We start from the raw sequence: 27,508 nt of genomic DNA on the forward strand, positions 1-27,508 counted from the left end.
GTAAAAGTCGGAATGTGTCGGGTGAGACGAGGATGGTTTGTTGTGATCCCAATATGCAGACCATAGCGGGAGGCAGGACGCAGGTAAAAAGGTATGTCATGCAAAAATGAACGAAAGGGAAATAAAAGGGCAATGGCTAAGCAAAAAGAAAGTAAAACTGAACTGGCTACGAAGTAAACAGAAACAAAATGCTGGACGACAGCAAAAACTTACGGCGTCCACAAAGTACATCCGTACACGACATGACAATCAATGTCCACACAAAGAACGATAGCAACAACTTAAATAGCCTTGCTTGCTAACACAAAGCTGGTGCGCGGAATAGCGCTCAAAGGAAGACATGAAATTGCTACAGGAAAACACCAACAAAACAGGAAAGGCCACCAAAATAACAGCGCAAGACAAGAACTAATACACTACAAGCAGGAAAACACCAACAAACTCAGAATAAGGCACGACGACCTGGTGGAGTTACATTTTTTTAACGTTTTCTGCAGGTGGTGTGCCTCCGTATTTGTTAATGAAAAAAATGTGCCTTGCCTCAAAAAAGGTTGAAAAACACTGGATTAGTCAACCGGATTTAAGTAATGTGTAGTAGTGACCAGCAGGGGTCAGTCGAGCTGCTTGGTAAATGTTCTATATAGTGCCATCCTCATCTGTACTGACCAGCATTTGCCAGACGTACGATCATTTTCAAATGTATTCAGTATTTTAACCCTATGTATGACGAATAATTCAAAACTAACATATTGTATTATTTAACCTTTCACGAATAACATACATACTGCACTCCGCTTAATGTTGTGAATTGTCTCGCGTGTTTCTTTACAGCCGGAAGGGAGCGCTGCTCCGATATTGCTGTTAGTTTGTTTACGGTAAAATTGCTTTATAAGATACACTACACACAGTCCGTGCTGGGTTTTTTAACTGACAAAATGATCCAAAGCAACGTTAATTAGGGTATGCGCAGTAATTCCCCTCAAAATAAGACACGTTTAAGCTTTTAGTACGGTAGTTTGTCATTCCCATCTGGCAACACTATCCGTGACGTCATATAACCCCCCCCCCCCTGAGAAAGGAAAATGGCGTCCAGTTCGATTCGTAATCCTCCTCCTTTCCCAGCAAACGACGAGCCAGCAGCGGGACTGTCCGACTTGGCAGATGGAGACAGTGACGAGGGAGAAGATATTTTCGTCAGTAATGTTAGTATGGTGGCCCGTTTTCTCTCTAAACCGCCGTGTCTTTGGAGACTGTGTGAAGCTACCGTCGCTAGCATAACTGAACTGAACACTCATTCTTGCCAAAGAATGAGAATAACGTTAAAATGTGGAAATTGTCTGAAGTATTTTATGCGCAGGTGATTTATTAACAACCACAAGCTACGAGGTTGCACCTCTGAAATGACACTCACGCTCCCAAGTTTCATATCTGTGGGCTCCTCCTAACTTTGTTTTGAATTGGCTCTGCTTGATGCGAGTCCAACCTTGACTAGGATTCTGACCCGCTTTTGTGCAATGTAATGGTAAATGTTGTACTTGTATAGCGCTTTTCTATCTTCAAGGCAGTGTTTTTCAACCACTGTGCCGCGGCCGTGAGATACAGTCTGGTGTGCCGTAGGAGAGGATCTAATTTCACCTATTTGGGGTAAAAAATATTTTTTGCAAACCAGTAATTATAGTCTGCAAATGATGTGTTGTTGTTGAGTGTCGGTGCTGTCTAGAGCTCGGCAGTGTAACCGTGTAATACTCTTCCATATCAGTAGGTGGCAGCCGGTAGCTAATTGCTTTGTAGATGTCGGAAACAGCGGGAGGCAGTGTGCAGGTAAAAAGGTGTTTAATGCTTAAACCAAAAATAAACAAAAGGGGAGTGCCCCTAAGAAAAGGCATTGAAGCTTAGGGAAGGCTATGCAGACCGAAACTAAAACTGAACTGGCTACAAAGTAAACAAAAACAGAATGCTGGACGACAGCAAAGACTTACTGTGGAGCAAAGATGGCGTCCACAATGTACATCCGAACATGAAACGACAATCGACAATGTCCCCACAAAGAAGGATAAAAACACAGTAGATGCGGGAAATATCGCTCAAAGGAAGACATGAAACTGCTACAGGAAAATACCAAAAAAAGAGAAAAAGCCACCAAAATAGGAGCGCAAGACAAGAACTAAAACACTACACACAGGAAAACAGCAAACAAGTCCAAATAAGTCAGGGCGTGATGTGACAGGTGGCGACAGTACAAATACACTGCAAAAAGTCAGTGTTCAAAAACAAGAAAAAAAATACAAAAATTAGGGGTATTTTATTTGAACTAAGCAAAATTATCTGCCAATAGAACAAGAAAATTTGGCTTGTCAAGACTTTACAAAACAAGTAAAATTAGCTAACCTCAATGAACCCAAAAATACCTTAAAATAAGTATATTATCACTAATAACAACTGTACTACTATATGAGTACATATTTTCTATTGTTTCATTGAAAATAAAACAGCAAAGTCCATTTGGCTGTCATCTGTTTTAATTATGAGACACAATTGTGTCAAAGTCATGAATTTTTTTTCATGCTTGAAATAAGAAATTGTTACTTTAAAAAAGTAGTTTTATACTTGTGAGTGTTGATGACACAGCTTTGCAACAGTTGATATTCTAGTTTCAAGCATGTTTTACTCAATATAGGTCATAACATCTCAGCAACAAGCTGTAATATCTTACTGAGATCATTTAGGACCAAAACACTTAAAACAAGTAAAACACTAACATAAAATCTGCTTAGTGAGAAGAATTATCTTATCAGATAGAAAATAAGCAAATATCACCCTTATTTGAGATATTTAATCTTACTTAGATTTCAGTTTTTGCAATGTACTTTGAGACAAGAGCTATAGGGATGCATGCTTGGTTATAGTTTAAAGTCATATCCAACAATTGCGGCAACGACTTTTTACTGTCAACTGAGTTTAATTGTTAATGATTTCTGCTAGTGGTGTGCCTCCGGATTTTTTCAACGCAAAAAATGTGCCTTGGCTCAAAAAAGGTTGAAAAACACTGCTTCAAGGTACTCAAAGCGCCTTGACACTCGTCGTCGGCGATCACTCGAAACGAGTATGATTGTCCTCCTGTTGGTGGGATTGCCTTCAGGAGAACGCCTGTGCGTGGAATCCTTTAAAGTGGGGACGACTGGTGCACAGACAGCCACCACACTGTCCTTGGCAAAGAGAAGGCCAGGGTCCAATGGCATGGAGACCAAGACAATTGGGGGCCCATCTTTGCTGCAGCCTTCTTCTGCCTTTGTGACCGTTGTGGAGCTTCTATGCAACCATCATCCGCCCACTCCGCCGTTGAGGTCTTTTCGACGAGGGAGACGCGCAGACTCCAACGTCACTTCTTTGCTGTGGGGAGCTTTATCCGGTGGCAAGTAAAGGTGTAACGGTACACAAAAATGTAGGTTCGGTACGTACCTCGGTTTAGAGGTAATAAATAAATAAATAAATGGGTTGTACTTGTATAGCACTTTTCTACCTTCAAGGTACTCAAAGCGCTTTGACACTACTTCCACATTTACCCATTCACACACACTGATGGAGGGAGCTGCCATGCAAGGTCACGGTTCGGTTAATTTTTGGTACAGTAAGAAAACAACACATTTATTTACCAAATTTGTAAACAATGGCATAACATACATATACATTAGGGATGTCCCGATCCAGGTTTTTGCACTTCCGATCCGATACCAATATTGTTTTTGCACTTCCGATCCGATACCGATACTGACCAATACTGGCCTATCCGAGCATGTATTAAAGTTTAAAGTTATTTAGCCTACTTAGTTGTCAGAATCATGTTGAAAAGGGTTTTAGTACTCTTGATAACAACTAGCCAGCTGAATTAGGGGAGTTTGAATAATACACAATGGTTGGTAACAAGAAACTGACCCGTTTATTCAAGGATAAACACAAAATAGACAAAATTATACATGACAAACAGAAATGGCATCATTGAAACTAGGGCTGGGCGATATGGCCTTTTTTTAATATTGCGATATTTTTAGGCCATATCGCGATACACGATATATATCTCGATATTTTGCCTTAGCCTTGAATGAACACTTGATGCATATAATCACAGCAGTATGATGATTCTATGTGTCTACATTAAAACTGCATTAATATATGCTACTTTTACACTTTCATGCAGAGAAGGAAATCACAAAAATCACTATTTTTTTCATACGGTGTTGATCTGGAAATGTTTGCCTCTGCATTTTGATGGTGTGGACGTGTGGCACCGAACGGAGATAGACGTTACAATATTTGAACAATGATGAAAACTGTTTTCTCTGTCATGTCCGTCCGTGTGTCGAAAATTGTTATGCGCTTATTTTTTTATTTGATTTTGTGCGTGGCATAGATTTGCCGTGTGCAGAGGACGCTTGAGCAGTGCGCAATTGCACAGGCGCGCACCTTAGACGAAACGTTGCGCTAGCATCACAGCTAACGTTAGCCATGCTGCTACCTCTCTGCTCGGGGAGGACGTATACGTATGTGACGTATGACGTGACGGTATGTGACGTGTGTAAGAAGGTGCGCTTGCTGTCTGTGAGAGGGAGACACAGGAAAGAGTGAGAAGAGCCTGTCGTGTAATGCCAGCTGCTAAAAGCAACTGCGTGAGAATCCACAGACCTGTGGATGTGTTGAAGGTGTGCTGGAAAATGCGGAACGGAAATTAGGGAGCAGCAAAAAAGTGGAATGTATTATTTAAATCAAACCAGATTTTGTTTTTTTAAACTGGATCTGAATCTGCATTTTCCCATGCCTTGTCGATACGCATTTTTTGGCAAATATCGGCGGCCGATCCGATCCAAATATCGGATCGGGACATCCCTAATATACATACAGGGTCCATTGCCAGGGTTAATGTGGTCAACATATATAAAATAAAAAACTAATTAAGATAAGGCTCAGAATGGTTTCTTAACAAAACTTTTCTACATATAAAGTGCTTTTTTTGATTGATTGATAGAGACTTTTCTTAGTAGATTGCACAGTACAGTACATATTCCGTACAATTGACCACTAAATGGTAACACCCCAATAGGTTTTTCAACTTGTTTAAGTCGGAGTCCAAGTTAATCAACATTAAACTGCTTCAAGTTGTTGCTCAGATTAAATAAAATGACAACACTTTTCTTCTACATATAAAAAGTGCAACATTAAATAGTTTCAAGTCAAGTCCCCCCCCCCAGCCTGGCTTCTTCTTCTTCTGTCGTGTGTCTAGATTTTCAGCTCTGTTGACGCGAGCCAGGTCAACGTGTCATCGTCCAGGTCAATCAGACCTTGTTCGCCATTTGGTGGCCGGTGTTTGGGGCAACTAGTTACTATATGCTCTACTGTCTGGACTGGGTCCCCACACTCGCAGGAGGCATCTTCCGCAAGTCCCCACCTCTTCATCGCTGCTCCGTAGCGTCCGACGCCAGTCCTCAACGGTTGAGGGTTGTCCACTGCTTCCGGGGCAGTTCCTGGCCGGAGACGTCTGTGGGGTCGTCGATGTAGTGAAGCAGCCTAGATGGTTCTGCTAACTTCCACTGTTCTCTCCATCTCGTCTTGACCCAGGTGGCCTTGGAGGTATCAGCTGGTGTTGTGCTGAGCAGCTTGTGGGCTTGCATGGCAAAGGGGCACCTTGACTTTAGGCGCACGCGTCGTGGTGTTTCTGTGACGATCTTATGGAGGAGGTGGGATTCGCTGGTCTGTGCCTTTCGGGAGAGGGCCAGTGTGGCTGCTTCTCGTCTGATGTTTGCCGGGGCGATGCCAGCGAGGATGGGCAGTTGGTTTACTGGGGTCCCTCGCAGGCACCCGGAGACGGTCCGCAGGGCGCTGTTGAGGGCGACATCCAACTTCTTTACATGGGCGCTACGGCACCAAACCGTGGCACAGTACTCGGTGGCTGAGAACACCAGGGCCAGCATGGACATGTGCAGTGTCTTCGTCGTGGCTCCCCATGTGGTGCCGGCTAGCCGCCGTATTAGGGCGGCACGGGCACTTGTCTTTGCCTTTACACTGTGCAGGTGTTGTTTGAATGTCAGTGTTCTGTCAAGCTTCACACCGAGGTACGTGGGAACGGGCTGGGACTGTAACTGGGCATTATCCACCATGATGTTCATCTCACGGGCTGCTTCCATGTTGTTGAGGTGGAACATTGAAGATGTTGTCTTATCCATGCTGAGCTTGAGACGCCATTTCCTCAGGTATGAGGACAGGGTGTTCATGTCCTCAGAGACAAAGACAGCCTTTACGTGGCCTCCCCTACGAGTAGCTTACAGGTTCAAAAAGCCTACAAAAGCGAAACTAATGTCTTTACCACGTCTGCAGACCGCAAAAAGCCTAGTTGGTTTAGCGTTACTGCAGCTCAACGTTGAAGCCTGGCTAACTTGGCAGTAAGAGGTGGGAGCGGTTTGCTCGTTTTTATCTTTGCTGAAGCGATGTTCACTTGGGGGTGGTGCCACTTCAAATGGGTTAGCATGTTTGACGTGTTGGCAGAAGCAGGCCTTACCGCTGCTGAACAATGTCGGCAAACCTCCGTCCTCCATTGTTGTATCGCATCACGCAGCCGAAGTGTTCCCAAACGGGAGATCTTAACGAGGCAGGAGGGTCTTCCAGCTCTGGCTTTCACATGTTGTCGTAGCCCGGTCGTTGCTAGCATGCCGTGTGTTGTGCCTCAGTGTGCATTGTTTACACAACGTGCGCTACGCTACTCAATATGTCCGTGTGGAAACTCGTTCGGTACACCTTCGAACCGAACCGGAACCCCTGTACTGAAACGGTTCGATACAAATACACGTACCGTTACACCCCTAGTGGCAAAGGAAACCCAGGACGACCGGCACCTCCTCACAGCTGCAGGAGACTGCCGGAGCTCCGGTCTGTTGGAGGACCTATGGGTGCGCCTACCAGCAATTGCTTTTCTCTCAGCCTTTTGTCTTCCCAGACTAACCCACAAGGCAGCTGTTGGGTGATGCCAGGGCATGTCCACAAAGTGGGCCTGAGCATCACGCCTCTGGGGGCCACTGCAGCTCCGAGCCTTTACACTATTTCCACATTCACCCATTCACACACACATTCACACACTGATGGCGGGAGCTGCCATGCAAGGTGCTAACCACGACCCATCAGGAGCAAGGGTGAAGGACACGGGCATGACTAGGTTGGTAGAAGCTGGGGATCGAACCAGGAACCCTCAGGTTGCTGGCACGGCCACTCTCCAACCACGCCACGCTGGTCTATAATGTCTGTAAGTGAAAAATAAACAAAAGATGAGTGCTCCTAAGAAAAGGCATTGAAGCTTAGGGATGGCTACGATAGCGACTTTTGCGTCAATCTTTGGACAAGCTGCGTCATTCGTGTGAGCAGGAAAAGATGCGGCCCGCCAGCGAAAGTGGTTACATCATCACAACATCTAGTTTTGGCAGCGCTGTTTCAGTGAGCAGTCATTTTTTGGCAGCCAAATTTTTGCGAGATAGCTGCCATTGACTGCCATAAACACAAACAATTCAATTTAGGAGAGTATAAGTCCTGATTGCAACAAATCTATACATTTATTTGTTCAATACGTCTAAGTGAAAGAGCTGTCTGTTGATTGCAGAGTAAATCAGTGAGTCGAGGAGTGTCTCAGCCTGATCTTCCAGCTGGGGATGCGAGCAGCCACACCAGCACCCAGTCCAACGGAGTTCACTCTGATGAGGACAGCGACTTGTTTGCCGGTGAGATTTTTGTCTTTGTCCTCTTCAACCTGAACAGTCATAGTTTTTGTTGTGCTTGTTTGGAACAATGAGTTCCATAGTGTTTTTAGCAGTCTCAAGGCACCTTTACGATGATTTTAAAGATGCATTCCAAAGAATGAACACGTTAAAGGGGAACTGCACTTTTTTGGCACTGCCTTATTCACAATCCCTATGTAAGACCAGTACATACACTATATTGCCAAAAGTATTTGGCTACCTGCCTTGATGCACATATGAACTTGAAGTGCCATCCCATTCCGAACCCACAGGGTTAAATATGACAAGTGTTTTTCAACCACTGTGCCGTGAGATACAGTCTGGTGTGCCGCGATAGATTATCTAATTTCACCTATTTGGGTTAAAAATATTTTTGCAAACCAGTAATTATAGTCTGCAAATTATGTGTCGCTGCTGTCTAGAGCTCGGCAGAGTAACCGTGTAATACTCTTCCATATCAGTAGGTGGCAGCCGGTAGCTAATCGCTTTGGCGATGTCTTAAACAGCGGAAGGCAGCGTGCAGGTAAAAAGGTGTCTAATGCTTAAATCAAAAATAAACAAAAGGTGAGTGCCCCTAAGAAAAGGCATTGAAGCTTAGGGATGGCCATGCAGAATGAAACTAAAAAACTGAACTGGCTACAAAGTAAACAACAGAATGCTGGACGACAGCAAAGACTTACTGTGGAGCAAAGACGGCGTCCACAATGCACATCCAAACATAACATGACAATCAACAATGTCCCCACAAAGAAGGATAAAAACAACTGAAATATTCTTGATTGCTAAAACAAAGTAGACGCGGGAAATATCGCTCAAACGAAGACATGAAACTGCTCCAGGAAAATACCCCCCCCAAAAAAGCCACCAAAATAGAAGCGCAAAACAAGTACTAAAACACTACATACAGGAAAACAGCAAACAACTCAAAATAAGTCACAATGTGATGTGACAGGTCGTGACAGTAGACCTACTTTGAGACAAGAGCTATATTGATGCATGCTTGGTTATGGTGTAAAGTCATATCCAACAATTGCGACAGCAACTTTTTCATGTCAACTGAGTTTTGTTTTTAATGGCTTCTGGTGTGCCTCCGGATTTTTTCAACGCAAAAAATGTGCCTTTGTTCAAAAAAGGTTGAAAAGCACTGAAATATGATGTCGGCCCACCTTTTGCAGCTATTACAGCTTCAACTCTTCTGGGAAGGCTGTGGAGTGTGTTTCTAGAAATTTTCGACCATTCTTCCATATGATCCCAAAGGTGTTCTATTGGGTTCAGGTCAGGAATCTGGTCAGGCTGTTCCACAGGTGGGGGCCATAGTGGCTAAATGCCGCCTCACCTTGGGTCTTTGTTCTGGTATTTGGTAAAGATAAAAGTTTGACGTCAGAAGACCTCAGGATCCGCGAGGGTTGATACAGTAAAAGCAGTCCAGATAGATAAGAAGGCACAAAGGCCATTAAGACAGTGACCCTATGTTCGCTTTTTCCTACAATAACTATTACTACTAATCATGAAAGACTTCATGGCTTCGTTTACGCTGAACACGAAATCAGATTTTTTTTTGCCCTCAAGTGGCACAGGACGGATATCTTTTGCCCGTTTAAATGCTCCAAAGTGCTTAAAATCTGATTTTTTTTTGCACCAAATTTGGGCCACACCAGGAGGTAGTCCCAATCCAAATGGAATCTGACTTTTTTGACTGCAGTCAATCCGACCTGATAGCGACTTTTACGTCAATCTTTGGGTGAGCTACGTCATTCGTGTGAGGAGGAAAAGATGCGCCCCGCCAGCGAAAGTGGTTACGTCATCACGACATCTAGTTTCAGTGAGCAGTCATTTTTTTTGGCAGCCAAATTTTTGCGAGATAGCTGCCATTGACTGCAATAAACACATTTAGGACAAACAGCAATTTCCACAGAAAATAAGTCATGATTGCAACAAATATGTACATTTATTTGTTCAATATGTTAAACTAAACCACTATTGGTATCATGCCAGTTGTTAAGTTTGGCTTTACATTTTTTTTGATTTGGAGCATTCTGCAAACTGCACCTTTTAACACAGCTCATATGCACCTGATCTGCCAGAGAATAAGAAGACCTAACAGCCAGGAGAGATCAGTGTTGCCAACAATGTTGCCATTCAAACGCTTCTAGACACAAAGGGTCTAACTGGAAAAGTATTCTGGTTTTCTCAGTACCTTCTGTTTGGTGCAGAAGCATTCCAAATTACCACGTTGTACACATCAAAGTGAAAACAAAGTGTTTCTTGCATCACACATTTACTTGGTAATTAAGCAGTTTTGAAAGGTATACGATCCACAATAAGAGCGGAGATCCAGACATACATGGTGCCTCCACAAGCCCGGGGAGTGTGCATTATCACTGCAGTGAAAGGCAAGGTGGGGAGGTGTGAAGAACACCTCATGTGCAGCCCAGCCTTTGACTAGCGGGAGTCATGACTAGCATTAGTGCTAAGAAGACAGAGCCTTGAGACACTCTTCTGTCATTTGGTAAGACTTTGCATTTCAGGGATGTCTAAAGTGCAGCAACAGAGTTGCCCTTTAAATGTATGTTTAAAACAATACATGCACATTGGTTAAGGCCAACTATTACAATTCATATGCAACCCACCACCACCACAATAGATTGTAGTCCAGTGGAAAACACCGTGGCTGTCATGCAACTTTTGAAAATGATTATTTACATGTTGTCTGTGTGAGTTTAGAAATATAATATTGCCTGTAGTCATCGGTCAGATTGAGGAAAAATGTTCGTTACTCAATAATTAACATCATCAAAAAATGGTATCGCCACAAACCAAGGCTCTCCAAAGTGCGGACCCAAGGGGCCACTGCTTGTTTATATTAACGTAGTCCATGTTGTGAAAATAAAATGTAAAAACAAGACCTGCATGAGAACATGACCAATGAGGATTAGGGCAACACTGGAAATGTCTCCTTTTTTCGACACATCTCTAGAATTTTGGCTTTTTGTTTTCCCTTTTTTCAGATGACATTGATATATCAGTAATGGTCTGTTTTTTGTTTAAATCTACCTCGATGGAAAAAAATAAAGGAAATAAATGTAAAAAAATGTCTACAAACTAAATGTAGCATTGCATGCATATACTCTATATATTTTCTTACAGTACAATATACTGTATATGCCATCAACATTTTCTGTAGGCAGCCATTAGTGGAAAAGGTTTGGTGCCACTAACAGTTGTATGTTAAGTAATTGCTTAAACAAAAGAAGCATGACTTAAAGTAGTGCCAGAGGCTGTAAAGTTTTTCCAAGTTTACTTGCACAAGCCAACTGAATGAATATAAACTCCACCCTTCCGATTCTTGGGTAATACAAGCATGTCAGCGCGTGATAGCTGCCTGTCTGAATACAGTACTTTGGTTCCAAATTATACTTGCAGATCAGTTGTGAAAGATCTAAGAAAACAAAAAACAAACACATGAAATGATTAATGCACAAAGAAAACCTTTATGATGCACTTGAAAGCAATTTAAATGTTTAAACCACAACTGTTGATGCAATTGAAAGCAATCTAAATGTATAAACCACGCCTGTGTATTGGGACGATACAGTGTGTAAGATTTCCTTTTCTTCCCGCAGAGGCACAGATAAGCATAGACAAATCCGGCAGCTCGGCTCAAAAAGAGCTCTCCATCTCCTCAGGCCCACGTCCCGCCTCTTCATTCTCTCCAAGCCCTGCCGCCATGCCAACCACCTCCTTGGAGCAGGTACAGGCCTCAGCCAGGCAGAATCGTGGACACAATGAATTGCCCACATGCTTTCCCAGGGCCTTTCTGTGGTCACAAACTGAAAGCGCCTCGTGTTCAACTTGTATTTTTAATTGATTTGCCCTGTATTACAGATGGAGGAAGACGAGGAGAAGGATAGTTTTGATGTGGATATTGCTGTCACAAATCCTGAGAAAGTCGGTCAGTGTCTTTCAAGTCTGTTTGTTGTAGTATTTGAACAACAGAGGTGAAATACAGTTGTCCCTCGTTTGTCAACATGGCTGTAGTCAACACATTTCCACGTAGTAGGATTATTATTAATAAATCGAATAATTTCAGAGTAGGGCAGGGTGATATGGACCAAAACTGGTATACCAATATATACGATATATATAACGGTATCTTAAACAGAACGTGCAAAGTGCTTAAGGTTGCCTAAGTGTTTTATTGTTAGGTAACCAGTGTTGAGATTACTCAGATTAATTGTTGTTGCTTATTCTGATAAAAGTATTAGCTGATACTTTGTCAAAGCAGTTTTTGTTAATTTTGTTTATTAACGTTAGGTTTATAGTATAGGATAGATGGAGCTTGTACTTGCTCACTGCGGGGAAGGCCGCTGGCTATTCAGTTTGAAACTACTCTTCAGCTACCCAGCTGCTACACCAGGTTAGTCCACATGGGCTATGGGGAGAGGCACTTTCAGGCCGAGGAGTAGCCAAGTTGCTGACAGAACTGAACAACATAGATGAGATTAGTGATGCAGTCACTTCAAGAAGAGATATACAGTAGGTTATCAAGCAAATTAGTGTATTTGTAAATAAATCTGTAGCCACTCACCATTAGCCAAATGCAGTCGGTGAGCAAAGCATTGCATCACTCGGGATTAGAGAAATTGGCTGGCGATCTGCCATATTGTTTTAAAAAGTTGGTTGTGCTACGTCGTTGTGCAACAGTGAAGCCTACGTAAAAACGCAAGCGGCCCTGTGCTTTGCTCGTCAGGCGCAGTGAAGAGCAAACGGCCGTAGTAGCAAAGGCACATAAAAAATACCAGTATGGCGGTATTGTCTCATCTTTGTAAAAGAAAACCGGTATTAACTATCATACCAATATATCGCCCTGCCCTATGTCATAGTTACAGCATAAAATAATCTGTCATTGCCTGGCCACCACAACGCGACTACGACGTGGAAATACTTTGTGACATCCTGGGTAATTCTAAGTTATTACTGGGCTTCCATGTGCTGAAACTACGGGCATGTGTTTTGCTAAAAGTTGGTCAACTGGACAGCCGCAGCTCTAACTATTTATGGTCGTGTTTTTTGCATTCCGTGTTGTTAGCATTGCGTGTCCCACTTTGTCATTCCTCATCTCTAATGCCAAAGGTTCACCAATGTCGTGGAGCTCATGTCAAGTATGAAGTGCATTAACATAGCTATCTCTACCTAGCATTACATGGACAGCTGTTAATAGCAGTCTTGTTAGAATTAATTGGCGCGCTGATACTGGTACGTCTCCCATCTCGTCTGTTGACGGCACTCACGCCAAAAGCTCACCAATATGAAGATAGGTTATTCATGAGGCAGGAGTTGAAGATGGTGTACATCAAAATGTTGTTTAGTCAAAAGTTGGTCAACTTGATTGTTGCGGTAAAGATAGCGCCAAGATTAGGCACCTTGTTGTTGTGAGCATTGTTCACCTTTAACCCGAAAACAGTAGTTCCGCTTGGTGAATATGTTTATTGATATCCAAAATAAAGAAAATACTGCACTGTAACACATACAAGACATAATTTATGCTAAAATTACCGTGTTTTCTGGACTATAGAGTGCACTGGTATATAAGCTGCACCCACTAAATTTTAGAAAAAAGCTGCGGAAGCTAGCTTTTGAATCAGCTAAACTCCATGATGACGTCTTGGTGAATTTACTGAGGAATTTGTGAAACTGTCCATCTATCCATTTTCTACCGCTTGTCCCTTCCGGGGTCGTGGGCGGTGCTGGAGCCTATCTTAGCTGCATTCGGGTGGTCGGCGGGGTACATCCTGGACAAGTTGCCACCTCATCGCAGGGCCAACACAGACAGACATACAACATTCACACTCACATTCACACACTAGGGCCAATTTAGTGTTGCCAATCAACCTATCCCCAGGTGCATGTCTTTGGAGGTGGGAGGAAGCCGGAGTACCCGGTGGGAACCCACGCAGTCACGGGGAGAACATGCAAACTCCACACAGAAAGATCCCGAGCCCGGGATTGAAATCAGGACCTTCGTATTGTGAGGCACATGCACTAACCCCTGTGCCACTGTGAAACTAGAACAATACAAACAGAATGCCATTGTAAGTTAATAATACTAACACAGACCTATTAGCTAATGCTAACAATGCTAGCTTAATTACATTACAATAGCACATTATGATAGCACGTACAAAACATGAAAACACTGCTACAGACAACCCACATTGGACTTTGCTTGGAGTGATGAATGAAGAGTGATGAATGAAGAATCCATTCGAGTAGAAATGTTATGGACTACTAGAAGACAGAATGGCACTCCTACCTCCGGTTCAAAGCTTTAAGGCATTCACCCAACTGCACCTGCAGTGAGAAAACTTGTCCAAAAGATGGTGCCAAGCACAAACAATAATGCACCATTTAAGTGTCTTTGCAAGTGTCAAATGAAAACGATTTTCTTTATGGCCATCAGCGAAGAAAAATCCATTAATTAGCCTCACCGTTATTTTAAGCCACAGGGTTCAAAGCGTAAGAAAAAAGTAGCAGTTTATTGTCTGGAATTTACGGTATGTAGAATATGCTTTACATATAGATGAAATTAAGACACAATATTTAAGGCGCGATGTGGCAAGGGGTGACTGTAATCAACTTTTTAAATTATAAATTCCAATTATAAATTCCACTGAAGGGAAGTGTCATCTAACCTTACCTAATCTTTATCTGCAATATTTTGTATCTTCTCAGGTGATGGCATGAATGCATATGTGGCCTACAAAGTATCCACCAGGGTTTGTAGTCATGCTTGAGATATTCCTTTCAGTTTAAAACGTGGCCATCAAGTATTGATATTGAATCTTTATGTGTACCTGCAGACCTCTTTGCGCATGTTCAGGAATAAAACATTCTCTGTGAGGAGGCGCTTCAGTGACTTCCTGGGGCTCTATGAGAAGCTGTTAGTCAAACAGTCGCTCCATGGCTGCATCATTCCACTTCCACCAGAGAAAAGTGTTGTAGGTATGTCAGTCTTATTGGAAACTAGCATTGTATTTCTTTACTCTCTGTCTGTTCTTGGTTTTTAGTTGGTGATGCAGTGTTTCCCACGGGCCTGCAATATATCTGTGGTGTTTATCTCAGTGCTGCTATTGGCTACAACGCAAGCAGAACGTAAACCTAAGCTAACTAGGCCAACTTCCCCCTCGCTCAGGGCTTTTAGCTCCATGCCTATCTGCTGCTCGACTTAACTCTCAATCAGTGGAATAGAGTGGATGCTGCATCGATCCCCGGGCATGGTGCATCGCTGCTCCGCATACAAGTTGTATAGCAGACTTTACAGCATAGTACACCCTTTTATTATTTTTTTTTTTTTAAAGCAAACCACAAATGCTTTATGGATATCCAATATTTAATTGTGGCCAGTTGCCACAAATAAAGGAACGTGTGGGTGGGAACGGGTGTAACACCAAGTTCTGGGCACCCGTAAACAAGACTCCTCAATTAATGGCCTTCTTCAAAGAAGGTCAATCAATCAATCAATCAATGTTTATTTATATAGCCCTAATTAGTGCATGGATTTGGTTGAAACCAGCTTTTAAAAATACAGGTACAAACCTTAATTTTGTTTTTGATCTTTTGTAGGATATAACATATCTAGGGCATATAAACCCCCTAAGTAATTAGGTTTTGTTAAAACCAAAATTTTTTTTTTACCAAAAAGTGCCAACCGATTCAATGTAAAGTTCCCAGAATGTGATTTTTTTTTTTAAACGATACAAACTGTCATTATGAAATTATTATAAATCTGTCAAATGTTCCTTTTACTTTAGAGTGCAAAGTAGAGATGAGCTGAGTCATGTAAGATTAGCATCAGTGGGTTATACGAATCATAAAATTACATCATTAATGGTATATTAGCCCCTGTAATGGGAGTTGTCTCCCCCTGTCTTTAAACACCAGTGACACCCCTGTTTCTAACTTTAATCAAGGGTCTTTGAGCACACCACAGTTATGTACACATAGATGCAAAAGTCAAACTTACACATAACTTTCTCCTATGCTGCCACATATATTGTATTGTATTTGACCTTTCTTCCATCACTTCACCCTTCACTCTTGTCCCAAAATGTTGATGCTGTGAACTTTGATGATGCTGTGATGTATGTGTTGAGTGAATTGTTCCATGCTGGATTTGCCACTATCCAGGTGGAATTAACCATTTTGCATTTTTGATTGGGGGTGTTGGTACTTAAAGGTTTTTAATGTGATTCAAGCAAACTCACTATTGAACTTTCACGACTGTTTTTTTTTTGTATTAACATTTATGCCGTCATATTCTATAACCTACGTATTTAAATGACAGAAAAATATCTTCAAACTTTACAACATCACCATTTCGACGGCTCTGGATGGGAATCCCTGTGATGTTTAGATCCAGATTCATCCTGCTGCTATGTTGTCCTTTGCCTGGCTTTTTTAACCTGGCAAATTGCAAACATACTAGAGGTGTAACCACTTTGCCCATCTACTGTTACCAACTGTGCCTTATTTTCATTGGCAGGAATGACCAAAGTGAAAGTAGGGATGGATGATCCATCATCAGTGGAGTTTGTGGAGAGAAGAAGAGCCGCTCTAGAAAGGCAAGAAGAGGCCACACATGTTTTATTTAGTACTGCTATTAAACAGATCATAAATAATACTACACTTATATAATACTTCTTCCAATTACCTTCATTGTGGTGTGCGCTCAAGGAATTGCTATTATGACACCAATGTGTTCTGCAGGTATCTTCAGAGAATTGTGTCTCATCCTTTGCTCATACAAGATCCTGATGTGCGAGAATTTTTAGAGAGAGAAGATGTGAGTATTTGGAGATACGAAGTAGTTGTTTACTTGGAACTAAGAGGCAAACCTATTTGTACCTATTTGTAAATCTGGGTTTTTTTTCAGTTACCCAGAGCCTCAAACACACAGGCACTGAGTGGAGCTGGCTTTCTTAAAATGATCAATAAGGCATCTGACGCTGTCAACAAGATGACCATCAAGATGAATGAGTCGGACACTGTAAGACAAGTAAATGTGCCTCTAGATGTGAATAACTTTATTAGAATGTTTTAATCATAAGCTTACAACCGTTAGTGTTCAAAATTGCTCAATTGCTTGACTTTAAAAGGAACTATTGAGCCCTTCCTCTTTTATAACCTGTAAATGTTGTTACGTCAGATACTCGTGTCAAATGATGCCAAAGTGTCTAATAATAAGGTTCATGTGTTGAGAAGTGAGCCCTGCAAGTCGCTTTGACGTCTGTGCATGCCAGACTTGCTTATATGGGTATGCCCATGTAAAAGCTCTAGGCCTACTCCAGCTCTAGGCCGACCCCATTCTCTGCTCCAGAAGTTGTATCGCTGTGTGCTGCTCTGCTGTCGATTGCAATTGTTTCAGACGAGTTTTAGCACATATTGAGCAATGGCCCAAAAAATGTTTGTTGGGACCTGAGGGAAAGTTGCCTTTGTTTAACGTTCCTAAAGAGGCAAAATGAGGAGGTGGAGCTCCTTTGAAAGTCCTCACGAGTGACACCAATCCCAGTGATGTAAAGGTTTTGATATAATGTATTTTGTATTTTGTCTTTAGATTGCAGTACAGCAAATATGTACATTCAACCTTATACGGTGTTCAATATGTCACACCAACTTAAAGAACCCGGCTTATTCTTCTACACTACAACTACTACGCACTAAATAATATATCATTAACATCCAAGACCCGTGCTTGTGGAATTTCTCTTTACTACTACCTATAAACAGCATTCATCTGGTCAAACAATCTTGTAGCAATGTCTCCGTTTGAGGTTAGTTTTGTTGTGTATCCCAAAATCTAAAGCCGTGCGTATAAATAGCAGTACTATATGTCACATCCCCGTTTTAAATGACTAGGAAAATAATTGGATTAAAGCAACGTTTGGGAGAGTAGTGTAAGGACAATTTTATGTTGTATTTCTTCACATCGTGGCGACACTTACTGGATTGCACGATCATGAAATCAATACTGTATTACTGTAAAAAAAATCAGTTGTAGGTGAAGTGTTTGGTATTATACCTTTTGGCTGAAGTAATGATTATTTTTATTGGTTTGTGTAATATTCTCGTGTGTGTGTGTGTGTGTGTGTGTGTGTGTGACCGATCTGATTTCTTTTTTGTTCTTAGTGGTTTGAGGACAAGTTTCAGGAGGTGGAGAACGAGGAGCAGCAGTTAAGGAAGCTCCATGCTGTGGTGGATTCGCTTGTCAATCACAGGAAAGGTGAGCCACATCTGCATTGTCGCATTACATCGTCATAAACGTACACAACATAATGATGCATCTGTCAATGTTTTCACCCCCACTTCCCAAAAACCACCAGAGCTGTGCGGAAACACAGCAGTATTTGCCAAAAGTATGGCCATGCTGGGGAACTCTGAGGACAACACGGCACTGTCTCGGGCCCTGTCCCAGCTGGCAGAAGTGGAAGACAAAATGGAGCAGTTACATCAGGAGCAGGCATCCAATGACTTTTTCATCTTTGCAGAGATGCTTGCGGACTACATCCGTTTGCTGGGTGCTGTGCGGGTAAGTAGACAACTCGCATGTGGCTCTTCAGTGCCACCCTAGTAGCTCCCTTGAGGTTTTTAAAAAATTTATGAAAATGGAAAAATATATTTTTTGTTTTAATATGGTTTCTTCAGAACAAACATAATACAAATATTCCTAATTGTTAGAAATCCCACTGTTAAAAATGGTTGTGTTCATGCTTCACTAATGAGAGAACATGGCAAGCGCCGTACTAATTTCGGCGGTCCATGAATGCACCGTGGTTATGCGGCCTGTGACACAGCAGTTTGTTTACATCAGGGGTGCCCATTAGATCGATTGCGAGCTACCAATCGATTGGTGAGGGTGTGTCACTCAATTGCGAGGCATTAAAAAAAAAAGGTAGACTTAAAAATTACTGATCATTAATTTTCACTACGACGTCACTTTCGTTACTTTGTTGACTTTGAAGGCACTTGATCTTGCGTGTTGACATTGGCTGCTGCAAGCTTAGTATTAAGAAAAAAACAACAGTGAGTAACGCAAAAATCACTTTGTTTCAACACTCTCTCCGTTACCGGCTGTCAAAAGTGTAAAGACCGACCGCACAGTTTCTGTTTTCACAAGAAAAGTGCTGCTTCATCCTCCCTGCTCTAACAAAATAAAAGTCTCAAACTATCGCATACAAGCTTAACTCAAATTTGTCTTATATACGGTATAAAAATGAGTATGGAAGCTGGACAAATAAAAAGCAAAAAACAACCACTTTAATGTGGTGCGAAGTTGTGGAGCTTATCAGCAACTACTGTGAATCCTGTCTGTTTCCAAGCAATGCAAGTCATCAGAATAAAGTAATACACTAACTGTGTGTGTGTGTGTGTGTGTGTGTGTGTGTGTGTGTGTGTGTGTGTGTGTGTGTGTGTGTGTGTGTGTGTGTGTGTGTGTGTGTGTGTGTGTGTGGTAGATCACATCAACTTGGTCATTTGATAAGTGGCACGCCTGCTGAAAAAAATGTGGGCACCCCTGGTTTACATGTATAATTTAATCCGATGCTGCCACAGAGACTGTTTTCCAATGTTATAAAAATGTGTAGAATAAATATTACATTTCAACATTTCTGTCAACGAAGATTTGCGTCAGCCTGCGACACGTTTTTTTAAGCACGGCGTGCTGTCAGGCAGGTGGCTGTTGCAAACAAAACAAATACCTGTGCAAGCAGATATTCTCAAACATGAACAACATCGAATCCAAATACAGCACACGCCTCACATCAAAGAGCTTGCAGTGTAATATAGCTAATATAGACACATCATGTGTTGCTTTCATTATAAGACTTACCGTATTTTTCGGACTATAAGTCGCAGTTTTTTTCATAGTTTGGCCGGGCTCCAGTGCGATTTATATATGTTTTTTTCCTTCTTTATTATGCATTTTCGGCAGGTGCGATTTATACTCCGGTGCGAATTATACTCCGAAAAATACGGTATATAAGGCTTTTATTGTTTTGCGGTTCCTGACAGATTTGTTCTTTTGTATTTTTGATCCAATATGGCTCTATGAACATTTTGGGTTGCCGACCCCTGTCCTAGACCAACAAACTTGCGTAATTCAGAGAACCATAAAAATATTTTATTGAAACTGTCACGTGATTGTAACAATGTAACAATTTTAACAATGGAGTGGAGGGAACTGTGCATATATGTTCTAATTTTTTGTTGAATGTCTCCTGACTGAGAATTAGATAAGTGTGACTGAGGAAGGCAAGGAAAAGGGAGAGTAGGTGTTTGTGGCGGGCTGTGTGTTTTTGGCCGCCTTGTAGTTACTTGTTTGAGCTAGCTTTATTCTGTGTGAAGCACCCAGATTATCGCAACAATGAAGCAAAACATGAGTGTGGTAGGCTGTCAAAGTGAAGAAAACATGGAGAAAAGTATAATAAAAAGTGTGAGTGACAGACCTAATCCAACGTCAGGTGGGACATGCCTCGAAGGCGCTGCTTGTTCAGCAAGTATGAGGTATGTGCTCACCATGCAGATTTCATTCAGCAATACTGTGCACCTTTCTTTTGGATGAAGCAACCAGACACGGGCTTCACATCCTCAAAACACAAGATAATACCAATTAATGAGCTAAATCCAAAGTCAGGTGGGACATGCGTCGAAGGTGCTGCTGGTTCAGCAAGTGTGAGGTATGTGCTCACCAGGCAGATTTCATTCAGCAATACCGTGCACCTTTCTTCTTTTGGATGAAGCAACCAGAAATGGGCTTCACATCCTCAGAACACAAGATAATAGCAATTAATGAGCTAAAAAAAGCCACTTCTTACTCACTGAGTGTGTAATGGCTGCAGTAATCTAATGATGAACCCACCCCAAAAATAAAAATCTCATTAGAAAATAAATTCAATTCTGCATTCCTTTGTGTATAAAATTAAACATTTTGCGTCTCCAGGCCTTTTTTCTTTCGTGCAAGAGAGGTCAATATGGCTGTTTTGAAGGTAAAGGTTGCTAACCCCTGGTCTACAATTTTAGCCTGGTCATCAGGCTAGCATTAGAACCGCGTTTCCGTCTTCTGTGGCTCCGCCTCCATCTCCTGCAAAAGCAGCCAGTGGTGGTACATGGCTCCCATGCACCACAGCCTGCTGGGTCGTCCAAGCTAAGGCATTTCTCTAAGCCGTGTCTACATAATTCACACATTACAGTAACAAGTTACATTCATATGTTAACTTGGGTTCTGAGGCCGGATTACAACGTTGACTATAGAAACTAGTGCTTCCCACATAATCTTTGCACTGACGTCACGTCCTTGCATCGTACATGTATGCTATACTTATAATGTCCATTTTATGCTTTATTATTTTGTATTTAGGAATCAATGCCAACTTAACTCGCCCGGAAAAGGGTGGAGTGCCATCTCCGGGTTGGGGAGGAGATCTTGCCCCAAGTGGAGGAGTTCAAGTATCTCGGAGTCTTGTTCACGAGTGAGGGAAGAGTGGATCGTGAGATCGACAGGCGGATCGGTGCGGCGTCTTCAGTAATGCGGACGCTGTATCGATCCGTTGTGGTGAAGAAGGAGCTGAGCCGGAAGGCAAAGCTCTCGATTTACCGGTCGATCTACGTTCCCATCCTCACCTATGGTCATGAGCTTTGGGTCATGACCGAAAGGACAAGATCACGGGTACAAGCGGCCGAAATGAGTTTCCTCCGCCGGGTGGCGGGGCTCTCCCTCAGAGATAGGGTGAGAAGCTTTGTCATCCGGGGGGAGCTCAAAGTAAAGCCGCTGCTCCTTCACATCGAGAGGAGCCAGATGAGGTGGTTCGGGCATCTAATCAGGATGCCACCCGAACGCCTCCCTAGGGAGGTGTTTAGGGCACGTCCGACCGGTAGGAGGCCACGGGGAAGACCCAGGACACGTTGGGAAGACTATCCCGGCTGGCCTGGGAATGCCTCGGGATCCCCCGGGAGGAGCTGGATGAAGTGGCTGGGGAGAGGGAAGTCTGGGCTTCCCTGCTTAGGCTGTGTCCCCCGCGACCCGACCTCGGATAAGCGGAAGAAGATGGATGGATGTCAACTTAAATAGTTTATATTTTTTCCCGCTGTTATTTTATTACTGTTTATTCTATTCTACACTGTTTTATTGTTTTTATTGTTTTATGTGCCTGTGCAGCACTTTGGTCAACGGCTCAACGCAAGTTGTTTTAATGTGCTATATAAATAAAGCTTGACTTGACTTAAATATATATATACTATATAATATTCACCTTTCTCACCAACTTGCATTTGGTCAAAGCAATTGCTTATATTGACTACCTTGCAGTTTTTGAACCGGTTTTTGGGTTTCACACATGCCACACTCCTTTTTTACTAGGTCGAGGCAATTGGTGTTGTTAGGGCGGTATAGCTCGGTTGGTAGAGTGGCCGTGCCATCAACCTGAGGGTTGCAGGTTCGATCCCCGCTTCCGCCATCCTAGTCACTGCCGTTGTGTCCTTGGGCAAGACACTTTACCCACCTGCTCCCAGTGCCACCCACACTGGTTTAAATGTAACTTAGATATTGGGTTTTCACTATGTAAAGTGCTTTGAGTCACTAGAGAAAAGCACTATATAAATATAATTCACTTCACTGTTACTTGTAGCTTGACAGGACATCTTAACCTTTTTAGCTTGGATGTCCACAGGGCTGTTTTGACCAGCGCATACGGGCGTGGCAGCGATGGCAGGAGGCTCAGAGCGCACTCCAGAAGAAGAGGGAGGTTGAGGCCAAACTGCTGTGGGCCAACAAACCAGACAAACTGCAGCAGGCCAAGGAGGAGATTAGTGAGGTAACATGTGCTGGCGTGTGTGAGCCAACACAAAGACGTCCAAGTTTTATTTTAAAGCAGCTACTGTCAACTGGCAGCTAAAAGATTTACAACATGTTTGTTTCCCTAATGTTTTTAAAGCAGAGGTCTTTAGCAGGGGCCTGCGACCTCTCAGGGATCCGTAGAGAGATTGCAGGGCGGTCTGAATTTTTTAAAATCTTTGTTTAAACTGTTTTTTTTTTAATATTCCCTCCGCAATGTTTTCACAAATTTTTATGTATCTAAATAAAAAATGTATCCGACACACTGTAGTTTAAAAATGGCAGTGGCATGGCTATACTACTCACTGTACCTTGCAGGTTTAAAATAAAACATGAATTAAAAATGATTATATTTAGCATTTAAGATCGCTTGCTAATAGCCAGCTAGTAATTAGCGGTGCTAGCTGCCAGCCAACGATTAGTGCACTAGTTGTCAGCTAGTGATAAGTGCGCAAATTGTCAGCTAACAATTAGCGTGCTAGTGATTAGCGCACTAGTGGTCAACTAGCAATTGGCTGCCAGCTAACAATTGGTGTGCTCGTCAGAAAACGATTAGTGTGCTAGTTGTCAGAAAACAATTAGTGCGCTAGTTGTTAGCAAGCGATTTGCCATTCAAAGCTGCCAACTAACAATTATTGTGCTAGTTTTCAGCTAGCGATTAGCAGCACAAGCTGTCAGCTAGTAAATAGCGCGCTAATTGCCAGCTAGCTATTAGCAGCACAATACTGTATTTGAATATTTTATTATTGCACAATAATAAAGTACCTATAGGACCAGTTTGATTTAAAACCCAATTGTAATTTCAAACACTATATATACTGTAGGTACCCCCACCAAGGACTGTTTTCACTGCTGGACTCTAGAAAGAGGTTCCGCAGCCTCCGAAGCAGAACCTCCAGGTTCTGTAACAGCTTCTTCCCTCAGGCCGTAAGACTCTTGAACGCATCATAATTAAATTACCCCCTCAACTCCCCCCAAAACGGATTAACTCGCTGGAATAAAAAAGACAATATAACATACATCCATAAACGTGGACGCATGTGAAAAAGTGCAATATATTTATCTGTACAGTAATCTATTTATTTATATATATTTTATATATTTATTTTATATATATATATATATATATTTATTTATATATGCACCTTATTGCTTTTTTATCCTGCACTACCAGGACCTTATAGAACGAAATTTCGTTCTTATCTGTGCTGTAAAGTTCAAATTTGAATGACAATAAAAAGGAAGTCTAAGTCTAAGGTAGGTGGGCTGTGCTCCATCGCTCCAGTATTTAGGAGGTCCCTTGCCTGGAAACCGTTAAAGACCCCTGTTTTAAAGTATCAAGTCAGTCAGTCATGCTACGTTTTGTTCATGTTGACTCCCTTTGGTGTATGTCTGCAGTGGGAGGCCAGAGTTACTCAGTATGAGAGAGATTTTGACAGGATTGGAATGACCGTACGCAAGGAGGTCCTCAGATTTGAAGTAAGGGTCTCCGTTCAATTTGAATTGTCGTTTTGTATGTAAATTGTTAAAAAAACAGCATGCTTGAAAGGTCAATTTGTATTATTTTTGATTGGCAAGAAATGTGAAAGTGACCCTAAAAGGGATTGTAATGTTATTTTCAGAAAGAAAAAGCCAAGGACTTGAAGAGCCAAATAATCAAGTATTTGGAGTCAATGCTACAATCTCAACAAAGGGTAATTTATCTGTCCCTGTTCCTACATTAATTACTCCCCAGCAATGTCACTGCATTTGGCTTCCAATTAGTCATGTCAATGATTTGATTGATTTTACAGTAGTACCTAAATTTCTGAGCTTAATTGGTTTTGTGACGGAGCTCTTAATTCGAAACACTTGTATCGCAAATCAACTCCACCCATTGAAATCAATTGTATTGGTGCTTGGCCCTCGCCAGAACAGCAGTATTAACATGTAACATGTCTTCTACAAAGAAAAACTAACTTTTAGAAATATTTATGTGCTACAAACCTACAGTAGTTTTATGAAGTAATGTAATAATAATAATGTACAGCAAAGAAGACATCAAAGATTCTTTGTACTCAATTGTTTGAGACATGCAAGAACTATGGAAGAATCAAGAGGCCGTTTCTTTTACCCTGTACTTTCTTCTTCTCGGCATTGTCCTTTATATTAACTTTCTCCCTTCCCATGATAGGAAACTTTACATTAACTTTGTCCCTTCCCATGATTGGAAAAACTAAGTTTTGTCCATCTCTAGCTATGAGCTAATTTTAGCGAGTAAAACCAGATGTTTTGGGATGATCTTACGGGGTTCTCTGTGACATTTGCTACGCCAGCTAATGGCGGGATGCTTGTAACCCACATTTTTGCTTAACTTAAAGCATAACAATTGACTAGGAGACGGCGCTTATCTCGAAACATTCTTAAATTGAGGTACCACTGTTATTTATTAACAAAGTATAAGTTGTCCATGTGCATCTTGACCATCTTCTCATTCTTAACCTATTTCTATTACAGCTTATCAAGTTTTGGGAAGCTTTCCTCCCTGAGGCCAAGGCAATAGCTTAATGAGGAGGAACACTTTTTAAAGCCCGACTGCCTTTTCTGAACACTTTACCTCGACCAGGAACTGAGAGAGGACAATTTTGAAAACACAAGAGACTTCCATCCAATCGCTCTTGTCTTCTGATTCTTAGTCTATTCTCTAATTCTGTACAGTTCATATTGGTGCTCTGCATAATCCCTTGTTTGTTATAATGAATGAGATTCAGCAGAGATTAACCATGCTGTAGTACAGTATTTGTAAAAAACAAAACCAAAAAAAAAAAAAAGCGTCTTTCTGGAGCGGGGCTATAAACCATGTATTTATGTAACGTGTTGAAACCGTCAATGAGTTTTTCCTGCGCTACCGAGGAACACTACTCATAGTTTACATTAAAGCTCAGATGTGGGACAGACATTCCATTTTGTTCATGGATGCATGTCGGAATATGTTTTGATGCACTAAAATGCACAGGTGAAAAAGCAATGTTTGAAAGTCCAATACCACTAGCAGTCTTAGCACATTGTTATTGTGTATAATTAGAACATTTGAACTGTGTTATTGACAGGGTGACAAGCTTGTCGGAGTAGTTACAAGAGGAAGCAGCCACTAATTTGATGATGACTTTGTCGTCGTAATCACTATTAATCATCACTAACAATTCAACATGTGGAGCTGCTGCAGATGTTTTGTCGTATTAAAAAACAAACAAAAAAAAAACATTGCAATTTTAAAGTGATCATTTTGATCCAGAACCCTACTTAGGGAATATTATGATACAAAGGCAGGTAAAAAAGTGACAAGTTTGTTTCTTCTTAAACCTTTGTGAGCTCTGTTCTGTCATATTTCCATAAAAATGTGCTTTATTTTTGTAGCCACTTTGCGTTAGCGCACAATTTCTTGGAAATGTTATACAGGTGGATTTAAAAAATAAATATGATTTGGTTATGCTTTGTATACTGTTTTGTGCATCAATGGTTGCTGAATTCTAGAATAAGATCATGTATTTGTGGTAGGGTTGTTAAAATTGTTAACTCGTGATTTGTAGTCGTAATCACTATCAATTCAACATGTGGAGCTGCTGCAGATGTTTTGTCATATTAAAAAAAAAAGAAACATTGCAATTTTAAAGTGATAATTTTGATCCGGAACCCTACTTAGGGAATATTATGATACAAAGGCAGGTAAAAAAGTGACAGTTTGTTTCTTATTAAACCTTTGTGAGCTCGGACCTTTGTGAGCTCGGACAAAAAAAAAAAAGTATTTTCACTGTACAAGCTCTTTTAGCTTAACTGCTATATGGTCAGTGATCAGATTAATGCATAGGTCAGTACAAAAATGAGTGAAGAGACGACTGGTGTGCATGCTGGTAAATTTCACTCAAATACAGCCTGAAAGAACTTTTTTGATAAAACTGTTACCAACTTGAATATAAATAAATGACATGCATTCAAGTAAAACGTTGATGATAAAATTGCATTTGTGTACAAATCTTAAACTCATTTTAATCATGCATGTGATTAATTATGATTAATCCAAATTCCAAAAAGTGAATAATCTTGATTTTTTTTTTTTTTATCATTTAACAGCCCTACTTTTTAGGCTTGGTTTATTCGTTAAAGGGACATTACGTTCACACAAGCGCATTTCAACATGGCTGAGAAGGAGAAAGAAGTAGAGCTTTTTGAATCAACATCCATTATTAGGCTATTGATAAGTCATTGATGATAGAATAGACTTTACATTGGAAAAATTCCACGACTGCAGTGTTACATTTATATAGTATGAACAAGGCAATTGTAAACGTAATAAAAGTACAGAAATTTGAAATAATAGTCCCTGTGTATATTTTGTCATTAAAAACGTTTTTGTTTACTTTCTGTGTTTTAGTGATGTGCAATACCACTGATTTTCTTTCTGATCAGGTCCATCCATCTTCTGCTTATCCAAGGTCAGGTCGTGAGGGCAGCAACCTAAGCACAGAGGCCAGACTTTCCACTTCCCAGCTACTTTGCCCAGCTCTTCCGGGGTGCGTTCCCAGGCCAGCTGGGAGACGGTCTCTAGTGTCCTAGGTCTGACGCGTGGCCTCCTACCGGTCTGTCAAGAGTATGGGGTACCAGACTGACTGACTGTATTATCATTATGAGAACTTGCTGCTGGCAATACGAACCAGTTTCCAGTGGGGGGTTGACTCTGTCAGGGCTGCCATTTATCACCTATTCTGATCACAACTTTTTTGGACAGAATTTCTAGGCGCAGTCAGGGAGTTGAGGTGATTCGGTTTGATGGCTGCAGGATTAGGTCTCTGCTTTTTGCGGATGATGTGTTCCT

The 27,508-nt window shown here is 41.6% G+C and overlaps 1 protein-coding gene across 1 annotated transcript; it reads left to right on the plus strand.

The window, feature by feature from the left end:
* The first annotated feature begins 1,041 nt into the window (after positions 1-1,041).
* Positions 1,042-26,409, plus strand: LOC133615956 (sorting nexin-1-like). The gene is made up of 15 exons (XM_061974876.2): positions 1,042-1,202; positions 7,637-7,754; positions 11,396-11,523; positions 11,658-11,724; positions 14,505-14,548; positions 14,633-14,774; positions 16,315-16,393; positions 16,539-16,614; positions 16,705-16,818; positions 17,958-18,051; positions 18,152-18,357; positions 22,493-22,636; positions 24,055-24,135; positions 24,279-24,350; positions 25,153-26,409. Exons 1-15 carry the CDS (start codon positions 1,083-1,085, stop codon positions 25,201-25,203), a joined length of 1,536 nt encoding a protein of 511 aa, XP_061830860.1. The 5' UTR covers positions 1,042-1,082; the 3' UTR covers positions 25,204-26,409.
* Positions 26,410-27,508: the final 1,099 nt, after the last annotated feature.

This window comes from Nerophis lumbriciformis, linkage group LG15, assembly GCF_033978685.3.
Source record: "Nerophis lumbriciformis linkage group LG15, RoL_Nlum_v2.1, whole genome shotgun sequence".
NCBI classification, from domain to species: Eukaryota; Metazoa; Chordata; class Actinopteri; order Syngnathiformes; family Syngnathidae; genus Nerophis; species Nerophis lumbriciformis.

Bases quoted from the DNA above. Each gene is read 5' to 3' on its own strand.
- LOC133615956 (XM_061974876.2), top strand. From the start codon at position 1,083: ATGGCGTCCAGTTCGATTCGTAATCCTCCTCCTTTCCCAGCAAACGAC. The intron at 1,203-7,636 runs GTTAGTATGGTG...TGTTGATTGCAG, and splicing joins AAGATATTTTCGTCAGTAAT to AGTAAATCAGTGAGTCGAGG. The intron at 11,725-14,504 runs GTCAGTGTCTTT...GTATCTTCTCAG, and splicing joins CACAAATCCTGAGAAAGTCG to GTGATGGCATGAATGCATAT.